This window comes from Xiphophorus hellerii, chromosome 4, assembly GCF_003331165.1.
Source record: "Xiphophorus hellerii strain 12219 chromosome 4, Xiphophorus_hellerii-4.1, whole genome shotgun sequence".
Classification (NCBI taxonomy): domain Eukaryota; kingdom Metazoa; phylum Chordata; class Actinopteri; order Cyprinodontiformes; family Poeciliidae; genus Xiphophorus; species Xiphophorus hellerii.
Window position 1 is genome coordinate 30,124,406 of NC_045675.1, and position 16,608 is coordinate 30,141,013.

General features: G+C 39.5%; 2 protein-coding genes across 3 annotated transcripts; one reads left to right on the forward strand and one right to left on the reverse strand.

The window, feature by feature from the left end:
• Positions 1-611: 611 nt before the first annotated feature.
• On the forward strand, positions 612-5,869 carry slc7a6os (solute carrier family 7 member 6 opposite strand). The gene is made up of 5 exons (XM_032560912.1): positions 612-876; positions 2,308-2,631; positions 3,519-3,725; positions 4,032-4,164; positions 5,206-5,869. The coding sequence occupies exons 1-5, from the start codon at positions 688-690 to the stop codon at positions 5,325-5,327; spliced, it is 975 nt and encodes a 324-aa protein (XP_032416803.1). The 5' UTR covers positions 612-687; the 3' UTR covers positions 5,328-5,869.
• Positions 5,870-6,021: 152 nt separating this feature from the next.
• On the reverse strand, positions 6,022-14,783 carry slc7a6 (solute carrier family 7 member 6). 2 transcript variants are annotated; one of them, XM_032560910.1, is made up of 10 exons: positions 14,653-14,783; positions 10,561-11,135; positions 10,349-10,474; positions 9,132-9,276; positions 8,909-9,032; positions 8,726-8,829; positions 8,541-8,637; positions 7,945-8,094; positions 7,535-7,718; positions 6,022-6,773 (listed from the first exon to the last, which is right to left on the reverse strand). In XM_032560910.1, the coding sequence occupies exons 2-10, from the start codon at positions 11,048-11,050 to the stop codon at positions 6,706-6,708; spliced, it is 1,488 nt and encodes a 495-aa protein (XP_032416801.1). In that variant the 5' UTR covers positions 11,051-11,135; positions 14,653-14,783; the 3' UTR covers positions 6,022-6,705. The 2 variants fall into 2 exon arrangements, with proteins under 2 accessions (XP_032416801.1, XP_032416802.1); XM_032560911.1 differs by lacking the exon at positions 14,653-14,783 and adding an exon at positions 14,555-14,574.
• Positions 14,784-16,608: the final 1,825 nt, after the last annotated feature.

The window sequence follows — 16,608 nt, forward strand, 5'->3', positions numbered from 1 at the left end:
CAAGCAAATCAGAAGCAAAAAGTATTATTTAAACAAAAATTGAGGATAAGGTGGCAGAAAGAATGGAATGAAGATAAATGAAATCATTATCTTCCTTTGATAACATCTCACCTATTGTTTTGAATAGGTGACAAGAGTAGGAAGGAGAAACTATTAGCAAGATTAAGATTTAGACATACTGAATTTAAGAATTCATTATTCAGAATATAATACATTCAGTTCATTATTGAATGTATAATTCAGTAATATATTGAATATTCTGCTCTTCTCGAGCAGAATATTGTATGTGGAAGATATGAAAAACAAATTAGATTAATATTGGAGGAATTTAGGGAAATTAAACATTTAATTTAATAAATATATTACAAAAAAATTCATATAGTAAAAGTACTAACATTTTAATTAGGTTTTTTGTTTTTTGGGGGACGGGAGGTTGGAAAATAAAATTGATCAACAGAATATGATAATACTTGTTTAAAATAAGACATTTTGAACCACACCCCGTGCCAGTAGATGGCGGTAATGGACACTTTAGGTTTTTTGCCAACCGCCAATAAAAATCAAGAAGAGGAACACAACGGAGAAGAAGAACCAGCGTGACAGGTCTCGCGATGCTTCTGATCTTTTGAGTGCCAGACACAAACCAGAGCAGACAGACAAACAGACGCCAGAGGACGGAAGGCTATCATGGACCCGAACACGACAATTCTGCGAGTGAAAAGAAAAAGGGGGACAGACCCCGCAGACGCTTTGTTGCTGGCGTGCAAGCGCATCCGGCCCGAGTCATCCCAGAGCCCGGGGGAGACGGTACCGGAGCCAGACGAAGCTGAGGTGGAGAACTCTGTGTTCAAACTCGTGGCGACTGTAGCGACCCAGGTGAGAGGCCCGCCGCGGTGACCACACAGTTAGCCCAGGCTAGACACGCATCCGGTGGTGAGCATGACACGGGCCGCTCCGTGAATATGGAGTCGCCAGTAGTGGGCAGTACAAACAGAGCTGATGTCGTAGCTGAGTGGCCATTAGTAGGGGTGTTTTTACAGCGGTAAGGTGTTTGGAGACAAAGCCCGCTCTGCTGTTGGTTAGCATAGCGGAGTCGCTAGCCTGTGTGCTATGCTAACCGAGTGAAGTGCTCGTTTTGTTGACGTTGAACCTTTAATGCTGCGGGAAGCTAACCTGTATCTACAAGCATTTAAATGCTAAATATATTATCAGAAGGCTTTTTTTATTAAACATTTTGACAATAAATACACTTATGCAACATGAGTTTACTTCCTCTCACTGTGGTTATAAATATTACATCATTTGTCTTCATGTATTATACTAATTAAGAAGAAAAATGAGCGCGTGCACGAGTTATTTTTTCTATAATAATAGAGGGTTAAAACTATACACGCAGGATAATAGAAAAATATTGAATTGTGATGCACACGTATTTTATATATTACGATACATATCAGTGATTGGCCCACAACTTTCAGAAGCCTCACATTTCAGTTGAGAATATCTTTTAATAATTTCATGTAATTTGGTTTTTTAAACAGATTTTTCTTTCCTTTTTTTGTTCTCTGTAAGCCAAAGTCATCTAAATTACAAACGACAAAGCCTTGAAATATTTCACTGAAAGAAGAGCCTGTTCCAAGTTTCTACACGTTGTGCTTCATTATTTATTTTACATTATATTTAAATGACCTAATTACACTTTCTGAACCATTTGAAAGAAGGTTTGTTTCAGTTGTTTTACATATTTGACCAAGGTAGGCAGTCTATTGTTTTTGTCAATTTTATTATAATTTATTTTCCATTGGCTGTTCTACTCCTAATTTCACTGAACAAATTAAAGTTGTTTTTCCACGTTTGACCAAGCTTGTGAGGCTATTGGTGCATTTCAGTGTGCTGTACTGGTGCAGGGTTATAAAATAAACTTGTAATTAAGTGCAAAGAAAAAAATAAACATTTTAAATGAGTTCAGCTGGTTTTTTTTTAATCAGATCGGTATCAGGAGTAAAAAGTGAATCGATGCAGCCCTAGTTTTATTCATGTGAACTGATCAGTCTGGTCATTGCGGCTGTTCACATGTCGGTATTGTTTCCTCGCAAAAACACTAAAAGTATCTTTTTGTTGTTTTAACTTTCTTGATGTATTGAAGAAGTCAATAAGTGGTTGTGGTCTCATGTAGTATGAAGAACATGAAGGACCATGTCTGGGTTTTTTATATATATATATTTTTTAAATTTATTTTTGCCTTTTTCTTTTTTTTTTTTTTTACACTTGTTGCTATGGTGACAACACACATCCTCTTCTCGTCAGGATGCTCCGGTCCAGACCCAGGTCCGGCAGGCCCTGGCCCGGCCCCGCGCAGCCCACGCCCTGCGCCCGTCCGCCTCCAGCTCCCAGCGGATAATGGGCGACCTGCGCAGCACCAAGTGGAGCACCCGCAGGGAGGAACGCTACAGAATCCTGTCCAGCCACCGCACGGGGCTGCTGCGGCCCGCTGAGCAGGAGACCCCCCAGGCTGAAGCCTCAGAGGCCGGAGAGGACAGCAGGACGGACAAACGGTGCGGGTTGGGGGAAATCCAGGTGGTGGATCTGGTCCAGGAGGACGAGGAGGATCCAGACAAACCACAGAGGAAGGTGAGGAGGAATTCAAGTTTGAATACTTAAACTACTTTACAAGAGACGAGGCCTGAACAGTCATCGTGAAGATATGTTGAATTAAACATACTGTACATATGAGGGTTATGGTTATGTTTGTATTTGCTAATATTTAACGCTTTAAACCGATTTCTACTTGTGTCAATAGAATATATCTTGTATTGTATTCTATGATTAGAGTAGTAGCATTCATACTAGGTGTGGATGACATGGACATGAAGTTTTATCACAATATGTTGTGATATTAATGTGATGAGAAGTATTTATTCCATTTTTGTGCATCTTTATGGCAGCAGTCATCTCCACAAACAAAAACTTTCCACTTGAAACAGAAAACACCAGTTACACGAAGAAGTTTGATTTGAATCACTAAACTAAACGCACTAACCGCATTTAATTACTTTTTCCAATGGATTAGTATTTATTGATACTTTCGTTGAACAAACAGTGGAAAAACAGTAAAATTAACAAACCAGGCAATATGGATGGTTTTTTAATGTTAATTGGAATTTATCATGACAATGAAAATTCTTGTGAGAAATTGATCACAAACAATAAGATAAATGCCCAACCCTAAGTCAAAATGTCTTGTACATATTTATCATATTATTACTGCTAATGATTAGCTTCAGTTTATCAATTCACTTTCACCAGTAATACTTTTAAAAATATATATTTTTATCAAGTTTTAACATTAAATTGAACAAAACCATGACAACAGTAATCAACTTGCTGCATTAGAATGCTTTATTGAATCCTCTATGTGACCAGGACTAAAATAAGTAAGCTTGGAGATGAACACAAATGATTAATTTGTCTTGAACTGCATCATCGTCTCTGCTGCTGCTGACCGTCTGTCTGTCCAGACGCTGCCGTCAGACCCGGAGGTGATTCTGTGCAACAACACCAAGCTGCTGCGGGAGCGGCTGGCCGTCTCCGGGGAGAAGCCGGGGGTGGAGCACCGGGAGCACGACGACGACTACGTTTACGACCTTTACTACCAGGAAACGGTCACACTAGGCTGGATCCAGGACATCCTGTCTGTCAGGGCCTATGCTGACGACGGAGAACTGGTGTGTGTGGATGGATGGACGGACAGATGAATGAGTGCTGAAATCTGAGTGAGTGACTGAAGAAATGGGCTCAATTACTGCAGAGGGGCTTACCCTGCTGCTGCCTTTATTACCGAGTAACTAGTATTACATTACCCAGTATTGTTTTAGATTTGTAGAATATTAATTTTTCATTTTAACAATAGAACTCCTTGAAGCGTTATTTATTCACAAACTTTAGTCCAAATGTGAACATTTTAGATTTGAGTGTGCAGCTTTCAGCCTTCAGCATGCTGCCACATAAACGCCGCTCCTCCTCCTCCTCAGGTTCCAGATCTGGTGGTCCGTGAAGAGGAGGTCTATGACGATGAAGACGACGAGAATGAAGAAAGCAACTGGAGGAATGACTACCCCGATGAGGACAGTGGTTCAGACAGCGACAGGGAGCAGCGCTATGGAGGTAGGCCTCTTAGTGCTGAGATGATGGGAACCTCAGCTCTGCTCCTGTGTGCTGACGGCTTTTACGTTTTGTTTCTAATGAAAATCTGCTTTCATGAACATAAACCTGATGGTGTTTATGGTGACATTAAACCAGAGATGGAGGATCTGTTAATGTAGCTGTGGATAAAACCTTTCTGTCTCAATGAAGTTTAACTCTTTAAAGCTGCAGGATATTAAGCAATTCTAAAAAGGTGATATTGTTAAATATTGTAAAATAAATCCATTCTTTCATAATTCAATTTTTTCATCTGTCATTCCAACTCTTAGACATTATCAACATAGTCAGTTATGGCTTTTATGGCTAATAGATATTGCGCTCCAAACAGTCCTTTGCTCTTTTACTTCTGCACATTACAGTTTGTATAAAGTTACAATATGTAGTTGTGTATAAAAGAACTGCCCTGTTTTTTAGGTTTCTTGTATATTCGCTGACAAGTATGTCGAACTTTAATGGACTCATTGCCAAGGAGCGAGACAGAATGAGGCAACGGGATCCTGGAGTGGAACCCACAGCTGTCCCAGGATGTGTTGCATTTCAATGTTTCAGATCATTGAAGACATGTTGCTGATAGAGCAAATATAAAACACTCTTTAAAAATGTTTAAGGAAAAATATGACCAACAGACTTGGCTGTCAGGTGAACTGTAATACGCACATTTACTAAATGAATAATAAACTGATTTATCACATTTTTGAACACCTGAGTTCACATTCACCAGTCACATCCAGAGATGACTACTTATAGAATAAAAACATCAATAAGTAACTTAAATATAATATATAAAGAGCTTATCTCAAATTTGCAAAAAAGAAAAAAAATTGGTGATCCTCAAAACTTCTGTGATTGACCAAAGTGGAACTTTCAATCTCATTACAACCGACTGAAAACTATCAGAGCAATTCAGGGAACAATGACACTGAGTCAATGAATGTCTTTGTATCAATCTAGTATAGTTTTGATTGTGTTCATCCATCTCGTTTTTTGTTTTTCTGTATCCAGACTACTGGGAGGAGGAGCACTCCTACTGCAGGAGGGACTGGCAGCGCTACCAGAAAGACGTGTTGCAGGAGCTGGGCTGCAGCGGCGAAGACGACGACGAAGACAAATATGATTCTGACTGACTGCTGCACCGCAACTTTCCAGCTTCCTTTTCCACAAGATGCCTCGCTCTACGAGCTTCTGTGTAGCAGAGTGCAGAATAAGAAAAAAGGAAAACAATCCTAACTGTTCAGATCCCCCAACGTTGGTGTGGTGTGCCAAAGTACTGCAGCGTTAGTCCCAATTCCAGAAAGCTTCCTGCAGGTCGGTCGTCTCTCTGCTACACACAGGCTCAGGGAGGGAAGGCGTTTCCAGAAGGAACCCCAGCGTCTGTCTTTATTTTTAAGCTGTGCTAGAGTGAATCCGTATGTGGGTGTTTGTTCCACGTGAATCGTTGCACATTAGTGTGGTATGCCTCGTACGCTTCGTGCCGTTCAATACTTCTGTTAGCGAGTCGTCTCCAGACACGTGTGTGGGTGTGTGGTTGCAGTTTTTAGGGTGTTTGCATTCTGTGCATGGTAGCGCATACATGAATTAGTTTGTTTTGTTTTGTTTTCTGCATATTGTGAAAGGCTGGTGCGTAACTTTCTGTTGTGGATGTGTGAGTTTGTGGTTTGGGGAAGAAAAAAAAAATCCAGTTTGGAGTTGGGAATGTTTCTGGAATGCTTGTTGAAATTAAAAGTTTCTGTAAATATGTAGATGTGTAAACAAAGAAAGCTTTGAAAATAAACATGAGTCTGTTCTGTTACTCTGCTTGAAGAACAAACAGCTTTGGTAGAAGATTTATGAAACAATTTATTGCAGAATAAAGTGCAAATACTACATAATTAAAGGCAATGAATAGTGAAACCAGCCATTCGACATAAAAGGAAGAGGCTTCTCTCAATGGGAAGCAGCAATATGCTAAACAATAGAAAAGTACTTGTATGTTTTACCTTTTGGACAATTTTCCTTAATTTCATTCCCACTCAGTGCCTTACTATAGTAGAATTTGCCTTTACATTGTTTTTCACACATCACTTTACAACCACAAACATTTAATTTGAATTTGGGGAGAAATAATAGCTAACTTGACTGTTATCAAATAGTGTGTGAAAATTTTTGCAAGGCTTTAACAGTTTTCAGCAGTTCTTTATATTTAATACATATTTGTCTTTTAGCTTTATATCATGACAGTTCCTCATCAAGAACATAACCAGAGCAGTGTTTTAACGTTTTCAAGTTTGTTTGGTTTTTTTTGGTGTGCTATAAAATGGCACTGTGTTCCTAGAAAATGCATAATGTATGTTCAGCCACCAGTGTGACTGTAGTAAGTCATGATGGGTCATGCTGTATTATGTATTATGCTGTATTTTTCTCCCTACATAAATCTGCGTATGGTAGCATTTTCAGTGCGTGGCAGCAGCATGGTGAAGAGTACAAAAGATGAGAGCTGCTTGTTTCCCTGTGTGGAGAAACAGGCTACTGGCTTTTGTCCGTCTCTGTCAGTACACAGAAGCAGGTGTACTGGGTGAGGAACGTCAGAGAACCTGCAGAAAGACATGTTAGCAGACCGGACATATTGACATATTCTAATATCTGATAGTGCCTATAATTGCATGTTTTACCCTTCTATTGCTTTTACAAATCAGTCATGATCAACAACATTTATTATTATTATTATTTTTTTTTTTACAATAAAAGTGTTTCCCTTAAATAAGAAACATATTTAAAATCAAGTGAATAAGTTAGTTCACGTGATACGTCATAAAAAAATATACAGTGCCAATCACTTCCTCTCGTTTTCTTTGTCTCTAGTGGCAACCAAAGACTCTGGTTCTTGATCACATGACTCACATGATGCAAGAAATGGGTTTCCATTGCAGTTTTACCAAATACACTAATTTGATACAGCTGAAAAACCATCTCATCCTAGCACCTTTTTCTTGTTTTCTTTTTCAAAATTAGCGCGTTTCCATTTAGTGCATTTATTTTCATAATTCCAATTTGCACAATTTTAAGGTCAATGGAAAACGCAGCTACTGTCACTGGCACTTCACTCAGGAAGCATCTATTCCACTCATGGTGAGACCACTAGCACCATTCGGCTGGACCTCTGTTGAATTAGGTGCAGAGTATCTACATAATCATTTATTTTACATTACTCTTTTTTTACTAACTCTTTTTTAATATATAGAAATCGATTTTACTTAGAAAAAATAAAAACTCCGTTATATTTTTTGTCCAAAAAGTCGAATATTGTTGCTCATGAATGAATTGTAAAACATCCCAGGATGTGTGGCGTACTCACGCAGCAGCTTGATGATAATCGGAGGTCTTTTGGACTCCGGCACATAGACGCCCAGGAAGTAGATGGGAACACCAGACAGGGCGATTGCGATCCCGATCAGGGAGTTCAGGGTGTCGCTGTACAGAGGAACTGCCACCAGGAAGACAGCACACAGGCAGAACACCACGGGGTAAAACAGTGTGAGCTACAGAAGGGAAAACAGGAGAGAGGGGGGCTAGAGTAAGAATGTTCTATTTGTAAGAAAACATGTCATAAAGCACTTGGCGTTAATCACATAACTGCTTTTAAACTAGACTGAAAAATTCTGTTTATGTTGTTTTAATATTGATTAGTTCAACCAGGTTGTGCTTTAATCGCATCTCTTCTCTTCTAATCAACCCCAATTGAGATAAATGACCCAATAATGTTACTTTGAGAGGTCTGGGTCTGTCAGGCTGCTTCCAGCGAAGGTAGATCTGCCCGGCGACAGACAGACCCATGAAGAACCAGTAGCTGAAGCTGTAGTAGTTGATGAGCTGGAAGACATCTTCCACCGTGAGGTAGATCAGTGACATGATGCACTGGGCAGGCAGGGGAAGAAAGAAACAAGAGAAACAGGAAATGTTTCAGATGAAGATATTTAATCACAATCTACAGTCAGAAATGGTCCTTAAAGTTCCTTATTTATTTCCAACAGTGTACAACAATGGTTTTGAGGCGTTTCATACCAAATACCTCACCAGTAAATGCAAAAATGTCCATCTACCGGCATACTAAACGCCATTTGGAAGCAATAATAGCATAAGAAGCATTCACAGTTTGCTTGTATTGCTGTTTTTTTCTAAGACAAAAAACTATTTTTATCCATTTCCAAAGTACGTGGAGAATATTTTGATTTATTTGATTTGGAAAGTGCTCTAAGATGGCATTTTTGACTTCAGCAACATGGTTCAAACATGTGCAGTGATATATTTCTGCCACTAGGTGTCACCATTCAGATTAATTTAAGGTTGATTTCTTCTCTTACATTGAAAATCAGCGCAGGGATTGGAGTGAACCTTTGAATATGGATCATGGACAGAGCATCTGGGAGGTGACCCTCCCGGGACCCTACAAAGAACAACCTGGACACAACAAACAGGAATAGTTTTAATGTCAACGTATATATAATGCTGTTTATTTTTACTTGATGAGTGGATAAATGCGCAGTACCTCGAAGCAGCTATAATGGAAGCATTTAGGCCCCCGTAACAGGACAGCGCTACAGCAATGGGGATGATCCAGTTCATCACACCCAACGTGTGATCTGCAAACGTCTGTGGAGAACACATGGAGGTGACATTATGGAAATATTCTCATCAATATATCCTGATCAGACGCAGACTGTTAGCTCACCACCGCCACAGCATCGCTGGCCAGTATGGCACTGACATCCAGAACAGCGTAGTAGGCCACGTTGGTGAGAATGTAGATGACGGTGACAATGGGCATGGAGATGGCAATGGACAGCGGTAGGTTCCTATAACAGCAGCACACCTGATCATTTAGAAGTGTTCAGACTTAATTCTTTCTGAATGGGTGACAAAGAATTGAAAAAAAAAAAAAAAGTAATAATGACCTCTCTGGGTTTTTGATCTCTTCTGTTACAAAGTTGAGCGTGTCCCAGCCGGAATATGAGAAGAGTGCGGAGTACAAGGCCAGAGCAATATCACCGGGGTCTGTGGACGAGCCCTGGAAGGATGACTTAAAGTTGTCTGTGTAGCCTGAAAAACAAAGGAAGCTGTTTACAACTCTATCCAAATAAGTAATTGTCATCACATTGTGGACATAAGGCAAGGTCACGACTCCTATTGGTAACCTGATTAAGGTTTGCAGTAAGAACGAATGCCAAGTCATTGTCTTCAAGTCATTGTCTTCAAGTCATTGTCTTCAAGTCATTGTCTTCAGACTATGTCTGACTGTAAATTTACACAACACACTCAAGTTGCATTTTAGACTTCAGTGAGGCGTGTTAAATGTCAAAGTTGGGGAGTGTGCGAGTGCAGGAGGAAAAGAAAGCCAACTGGCTTGGCTCGTTTGGGAAGATTGCCAATATAAAACCTCCTTTTCCCTGAAGAGAACAAGCTCTTCTGTATTTGTTTACGTGATTCTGAACAAAAACACTTAGAGTTGAGAGTTATGCTCAAATTTGCATAATTTTGCTAGTTTGCATAAATGATGTCTCAATTTACAGTTAGCCAAAAACTATCCATTTAAATTAGAATCAGCTTGACCAAAAAAATATAATTTGTTAAATAATTGACAATAAATTAGTGTTTGGTTTTAGGTGTTCACAGATACATCCTGGGTTATGGTTACAACTTGTATTAATTAGTAGCATACGCTTTTCAATAACCTTGTTATTGTTTCATGAATTAATCCATTATCCTACATGCTCAGGATCACAAAGGGTGCTGTTACCTCTCTTAGAGGTCAACGGGCGATGGGATAAGCATGTATGATCATAGATGGATGGAATTATAAACTTAGAATTACCAAGTTGTTTAAAATATACTCTTATATAATAGAACTGCCCTGCTTAGCGTGGCAGCATGTTGGACTAACTTTGTTACGTTGCTGTTTTTCTAGACTTTTGTTCATAATTTTTTGGGTTGAGGCATTGCTTTAGTTTTGCCTGGTCTCTCTGTCCAGCTTTCTAACCCTCACAGACAGACGAGAGAAGAAAAAGCAAATGACACTGATTAGCAATGGTGTCATCAATGATAGGTAGTAGGTCTGCTGTCCGGACATTGAGGTGTTAGTGCGTTATGACTGTCATGTCATAACTCTACTCACCCTGGCACAGCCTGAAAATGCCAGTAATGATAATGACAATGAGCGCCGCCACCTTTGCATAGGTAAAGATGTCCTGTACACGGGTGCCCCACTTTACATAAGCAGAGTTTATGAATGTCAGTAAACCTGAGGAGAGAGGAAAACTTCACACATAACCCAACAAGGACATGAGCAAACAACAGAGGGACATTGCACGATTTAAAGGTACTTACATATGCATGCAGCAGCGACGAGGCGGGATGCTGTGTACGGGGGCTCACAAGTTGGGAACAGTGGTTGTACCAGGTAGTTTGCGAACGTAATGGCTATGACGGCCTGGCTGGTGGGTTCAATGATCAACAGTGACGTCCACAGACGAATGAATGCAAGGAAGCCACCAAATGACTCCAGGATATATGCATACGAAGCCCCTGATTTGGTGATTGTGGTGCCCAGTTCAGCATAGCAGAGGGCCCCAACAACCGAGAACAGGCCCCCAATGACCCAGATGACTAGAGACAGCCCATAGGAGGCGCTGTAGATGAGCACGCCCTTGGGGGAGACGAAGATGCCAGAGCCGATCATGTTTCCCACGATCAAACTGACCCCGTTGAGAAGCGAGATCTCCTTCTTGAGCTTCATTTGTTCTTTGGAATGATCCTGATGAGAGGAAGACTGACTGGCACTGCAATACGACTTGTCGGTTCCTTCACCGTCGGCCATGATGGTGGTCTTGGAGCTGAACCAGTGGGACCTGCGCCAGGATGATCCTACCTCCTTGTTCCTAATTGACAACCTTGGGCACGACCTGTCCAACAGATCCGAAATACAGTCTTTGTTATTAAAACAGAGCTGAAATGTTCAGTAGCAGCTTAGAAAGCAACAAAAGGCCTCCTGTATCATCTGTACTCCAAAAAGGGGCAGCAGTGTTTAAAAAGAAATGGAGGTCTTGAAGGTGAGCTGTGCATACCGTTGAACTTTAACTTTCATCTTTGCTAAAACATTAGAAGACACTGTAGTTTTAGATGCTTTTATAAGGCTCACCTGTCATTCATCAAATCTGTGTCATGTAGACATGAAAAATGCACCAGGCAGAAAAGGCGTGGCCTTTGTAGACGTTAGCAAGACAAGCCATGGCATGTGCCTGATGCTGTAAGTTTTGAGCTTAGAACATCATGTTTCCACCCTCCCCTCACCAGTGTTCCGTATAAATCTGGTGAGGGGAGGAACAGTACCAAAAATAACTCCTGGATACAAACAGGAAGCTGATTACATTGTTTATTGCTCATTCTGGAGAAAAAAAAGTCAACTCTAAGGAGAAGGCTTCAATGACCCAATGTGTTGTTCAATGTTGCGTCCTGTTCAAATGAAGAACCACTTTATTTGAAACTCTGTCTGTTCCTTAAGCTTTTACAGTGTGGTAAATGTTTATATATATATATATATATATATATATGTACAGTATATATATATATATATATATATACACAAATATACATAAATATATATATATGTTACTGTTATTATTATTTGTGAACAGCAGACCCATATACAGGATACAAATATCTATATTTTTGCAACATAGCTCCAGCTCTACACTGGTTGGAGAGAATCAGTGGATATGAATTTTCCAACTTTGGCCACAGATTCTCAATTTTACTTAAGTTTGGACTTTGACTATACCTTTTAATACATGTATTGGTGGCCATGGTCTTAATGTTCTTTATAGCTCAACATGTCTAGAAAAATTGTTCCCCGACATGTTAATCCGGGAGTTGGCAACTCACGGCTCTTTAGCGCTGCCCTAGTGGCTCCCTGGAGCTTTTCCAAAATGTTTGAAAATTGAAAAAGATGGAGGTGGGAAATATAATTTTTTGTTTTAATATGGTTTCTGTAGGAGGACAAACATGACACAGTCATTCTTAACGTTTTCCAATGCTATAAAAATGTGTAGAATAAATATAAAATATAAACATTTCCGTCAACAAAGATTTGCGTCAAACCCTGTAACACGTTTCTTCCAGCTGGGCGGGGTGCGAAGCAGGTGGCTGCTGTAAACAAACTGACGGGTGTGTGGTGGGCCATCGAGAGCAAAGGGGAAAAGAGAAAAATAGCCGAGGAGAGATTCTACTATTCTTGGACCGAATCATCTGTATTCATTGTCAATGCGGAAGAATTACCTGAACGTTTGCTCTGTAGCGAGAAGTTGTCAAATAACAAAAAGAGTACCGCACTTTCCGGACTATAGAGCGCACCTTACTATAAGACTCGCCTACAAATGTTTTGAAAAAAACCCGAAACGTACATATAAAAGCCGCATGGGTCAACACGTGGGGAGAAAGTAGCGGCTTATAGTCTGAAAATTAATGTGGAAAGACATTTCCAGGGAAGGCGCTACATTAGCTGCCGCGTCAAGATTAAAGTTGCATCTTACATGTCCGTAAACAGAAGTCACATTAAACACGTAAGAACACAATCCTGGCAACACATATTTAGTAACAAAGTGGTTGTTTTTATAAATTGATTAGTGAGTTTTGTCAGTATATATTTAGAATGACTCGTAGTGATATTATTGTGTTTAACATCCTCAGGTCCGAGGATGGTTGTGTTGGTTGCGTGTCAAAAGAGAAGGAAGCTGCTATGTTTTACCATTGCACTGACTTGCTTGGCATTTGCACAGAAATCATACTTAAACTGTATTGATTTAGTTTTTATATACTTTATCTTTTCAAAAGGTTGCTGTTTTATTTTATAACTGCAGGTTGTGTTTTATTGGACTCCGTTTGTTGCCCAGACAAGTGGCACGTTGAGCACGTTCTGTTTTGTTTTTTTTCGATCACACACTTAACGTGATTATCTACAAGGAGTAATTGTTGTTATGCAAACTGCATTTGGGAGCAGATTTTTTGAGTTCCAAAAGAAAAAAATATCTTTCCCTGTCGTATCTTCATAATAAAAAGGACATCAAAAATCTGATTTCTTTATTGCATTCATTTAATTTGATCAATTTTATCAACGAAACACAATACATTCATATTGCAACAGGAGGTAAACTTAAAGCACCATCGTACAACAGAGTCACGTGGTGCGTCATTCCGTCCAGGACGCACAGCAGGGAAAATCAACATTTAATCATGAATGTACGCACTTAGTCGTTTAGATAAAATAGCTAATATAAACACTTAATCTGATCAGATGACCAGGCAGTCCATGGCACATCTAACACTGTGACACAAACAGCTACAGAGCTGGGATTATGTCCATCTCAGCATAAAAGAGCAAATTATTTTCACATAGCAGCGTTTTCTCCTTAAAACATAAATAATGATGGCGGATAAAGTCTTAAATCCAACCTTTTTTTTTTTTTTTTTTTAATTATTATTTTTCATACTTATTTAGATTTAGAAAAACAATCAAATCAAATTTCGTACATATTTCATTTTTCAGGATGTGGGGACCTCCTGGCTTTGTGCCATTTGTTTTTCTACTCGGTGAGTATAAAGGAGTGTATGAGGAGCCATGACTCAGGTAAACATGACAAAACCTGGCCTGAGGAAAACTTCACCTTCACCCATTTCTGTATTTGTCTACCTGCCTTCGAAGGAAATCTCAAAACTACTTAAAATAATGTATAACAGCAGGCCCTCGTAGTTTACATTTCACTGACATTCAGTCCAGGATAAGGAAGTAAATCCCAAAACCCCCCAAACAAAGTTAGGACATCACACAGTACTAACAGTGAAGATAAATTATTTCAATAAGTAAAAAGTATTGAAGTTAAATCATTTTAACTTCAATACGGAAGTTAAATAATTGCAACCATATCATTGTTGGGTTTCTATTTTTCCTCCTGTCGATAAAGGCTCAAATTTGGCCGAACATCTGCCGCGAGCGACTTGAAAACAAACATGAAAGGAACCGAGCCGCCGCAGCAGCGCGTGGTTTCTGCCTGCATTAAGCTAGCAGGCGTCACATTTACTTTCCGCTCGTGAATTTCAAAATACAACCAAATATCGCGTAATTCAATTTTCTATCTCCTATCTACTCAGTTGTTCAAACGGAACTTGCTCTTTCATTTCAAACGTTTTTCATATTTAGTTTAAACCTCGTCTCCAACCATTTGCAAAAGCTTACAATTTAAGACGGCGTCTAACGATATTCGTGTAATCTTTTTCCTGAACTCACTTCCTGTCTCGGCTTTGTTTCGCTCGCTTGTCGCAGACCTACCTCTTTTGTCCCGTTTCTCAAGCTACCAAAATGAAAACAGTGATTCCGAACATCAACCAGAGATAGCATAAACCCCGGATGTAACTGTCCGGTCTTACCTCAGCTGTTTGGTTTTTTTTTGTTTGTTTTTTTTCCCAATTATTATTTCCTCCGTTGGTGTTTATGACCGGCAGCCAGCCCTCACAGCTGATCCATCTGCAGCCAGTAAACAACAGCCTGCTGCGGCTGCTGCTGTTAGGGGGAGCATCATGTGACGAGGCATAAGCATCCTGTAACACAACATGTACTATCTGTACAATACACCTTAGGACACATGATGATACTTAAATAAATTATGATAACATACAACAAATCCAGATTCTGACGCATTTATTCACAAAAAGAGACCACTCTGTGATGACAGATTAAAAAAAAAAAGAAGAAACTAGGGGCTTCATGTATTTGTTTTGCAAATAAAACAAGTCTGAAAATTGTGTGAATTTTAATGTGCCCATTAAAATTCATCTCCCTTTACTCTGATACCCCAAAAGTAAAATCCAATGAGACACACTGCCTCGCAGCATAGAGGTGAGGTGCAAGAGTAGATTTAAAAGTTTCTGCTTTGTTGTCTGTAAAACAAAATAAGAAATTGTAATAGTAGATGTTTTGCCAACTGGGTCAACGGAGATTGTACTTTCGAAGAAATAATCAGACATCAGTTACAGAAACCTTGGAAATATTTGCATCCTTTCTGATAACCGGGTCCAGAGTGTGTCCTCGATTATACGTTATGCTTATTTGATATGTTGAGTCAGACCAAAGATTTCAAGCTCATCACACAGCATGGGTGTTGAAATCTCGCATGATTATCAAACAGTCATAATCAATTCATACAACAGATAAAAGCTCATTGAAAGTCAGTTGAAAAATGTTCCACGTATTTTGGGATTTTGTAAGGAGTTAATGTCAGAGCTTGTTTCTGGTCTTTTACCTCAAGTCCCAGAAATTCAAAAGAGTCAACATTTCCCAGGAAGACTTTTTTTTTTTTTTACATTCAGTGAGTCCTCTTTTATCTTTACCTCTTAGCAACACAAACTCATACTTTACTCTGCATTTTGCTCTTTCAGACACAGCAGCAACATGTTCGCTAAACGATGCTGTGTACTGTGGCTGATATGAGACACTAATTGGTAGAAGTGTAAATGAAATGTCTTTTGCTGAAACTGTTTGTATATGCTAGGCAGCCATGTTGGACTTTGACATCAGGCCTAGTGGGAAACCTACAACTCTTCCACTCAGACTTTTACCAATTCTAAATCTGTTTTGTGTCATGGACATTTTGTATTGAGAAAAGCATGAGGAAGACTCTTTAACCAGTTGAGCAGTGGCAATGTCACGATTACTGTGTTTATTGAAGTCTTAAATGTTTTAAAGCGGTTGAGAACAACTAAATCAGACAGTTCTGATACGTCAAAGTCCAGACCTAAATCAAATGGAGATTTTGTCTGTAATATTATCAGCGTTTAAAGCGTAATGACTTGTGTAGCTCTGTGGTACCAGAACCATGATGCTAACAGATGTTTCTGGTCTTCCCAGTCTGACCCAGAAAGACCCAGAAGAAGAGAAACGTAAATAGAAGGACCTGGACAGAAGCATGTGGCAGAGGAGGGGATCCTGGAGGGTGTGTGTGTCCTCTGTTTTCATCACTGTGTCAAGTCAACAGCTCAGAACAGAAACACAGGAAGGTTCTGGACGAGTTGTAGTGTACAGTTACTCCCACTAGATGTCACCAAACACCCCAGATGTACCTTTCAGCCTAATTATGGTGACATTCCGTGTCTTGCAAAGAGGTTACGACTTTTCCACGTTTTACCATATTCACAACACAAACGTAAGTATATTTCATTTGGATTTCTATGAGATCAACACAATTTGGTGCATATTTATGAAGGGAAAAACGATTCGTATTCTTCAGTTTAGACTTTGAAGCACCGCCTTCAGCTGCGTGTCTTTTTCTACTAGGTCTCTACAAGCATTGTACATCGAAAATTTCATCCATTTTTCTTTTCTTTTCT

Excerpts from the sequence above, each read along its gene's own strand:
- slc7a6os (XM_032560912.1), top strand. The coding sequence starts at position 688 with ATGGACCCGAACACGACAATTCTGCGAGTGAAAAGAAAAAGGGGGACA. Across the intron at positions 2,632-3,518 it reads CAGACAAACCACAGAGGAAG|ACGCTGCCGTCAGACCCGGA; the intron begins GTGAGGAGGAAT and ends CTGTCTGTCCAG. Across the intron at positions 3,726-4,031 it reads ATGCTGACGACGGAGAACTG|GTTCCAGATCTGGTGGTCCG; the intron begins GTGTGTGTGGAT and ends CCTCCTCCTCAG.
- slc7a6 (XM_032560910.1), bottom strand. The coding sequence starts at position 11,050 with ATGGCCGACGGTGAAGGAACCGACAAGTCGTATTGCAGTGCCAGTCAG. Across the intron at positions 9,033-9,131 it reads GAGATCAAAAACCCAGAGAG|GAACCTACCGCTGTCCATTG; the intron begins GTCATTATTACT and ends CTGCTGTTATAG. Across the intron at positions 8,095-8,540 it reads TCCCTGCGCTGATTTTCAAT|TGCATCATGTCACTGATCTA; the intron begins GTAAGAGAAGAA and ends CTGCCTGCCCAG.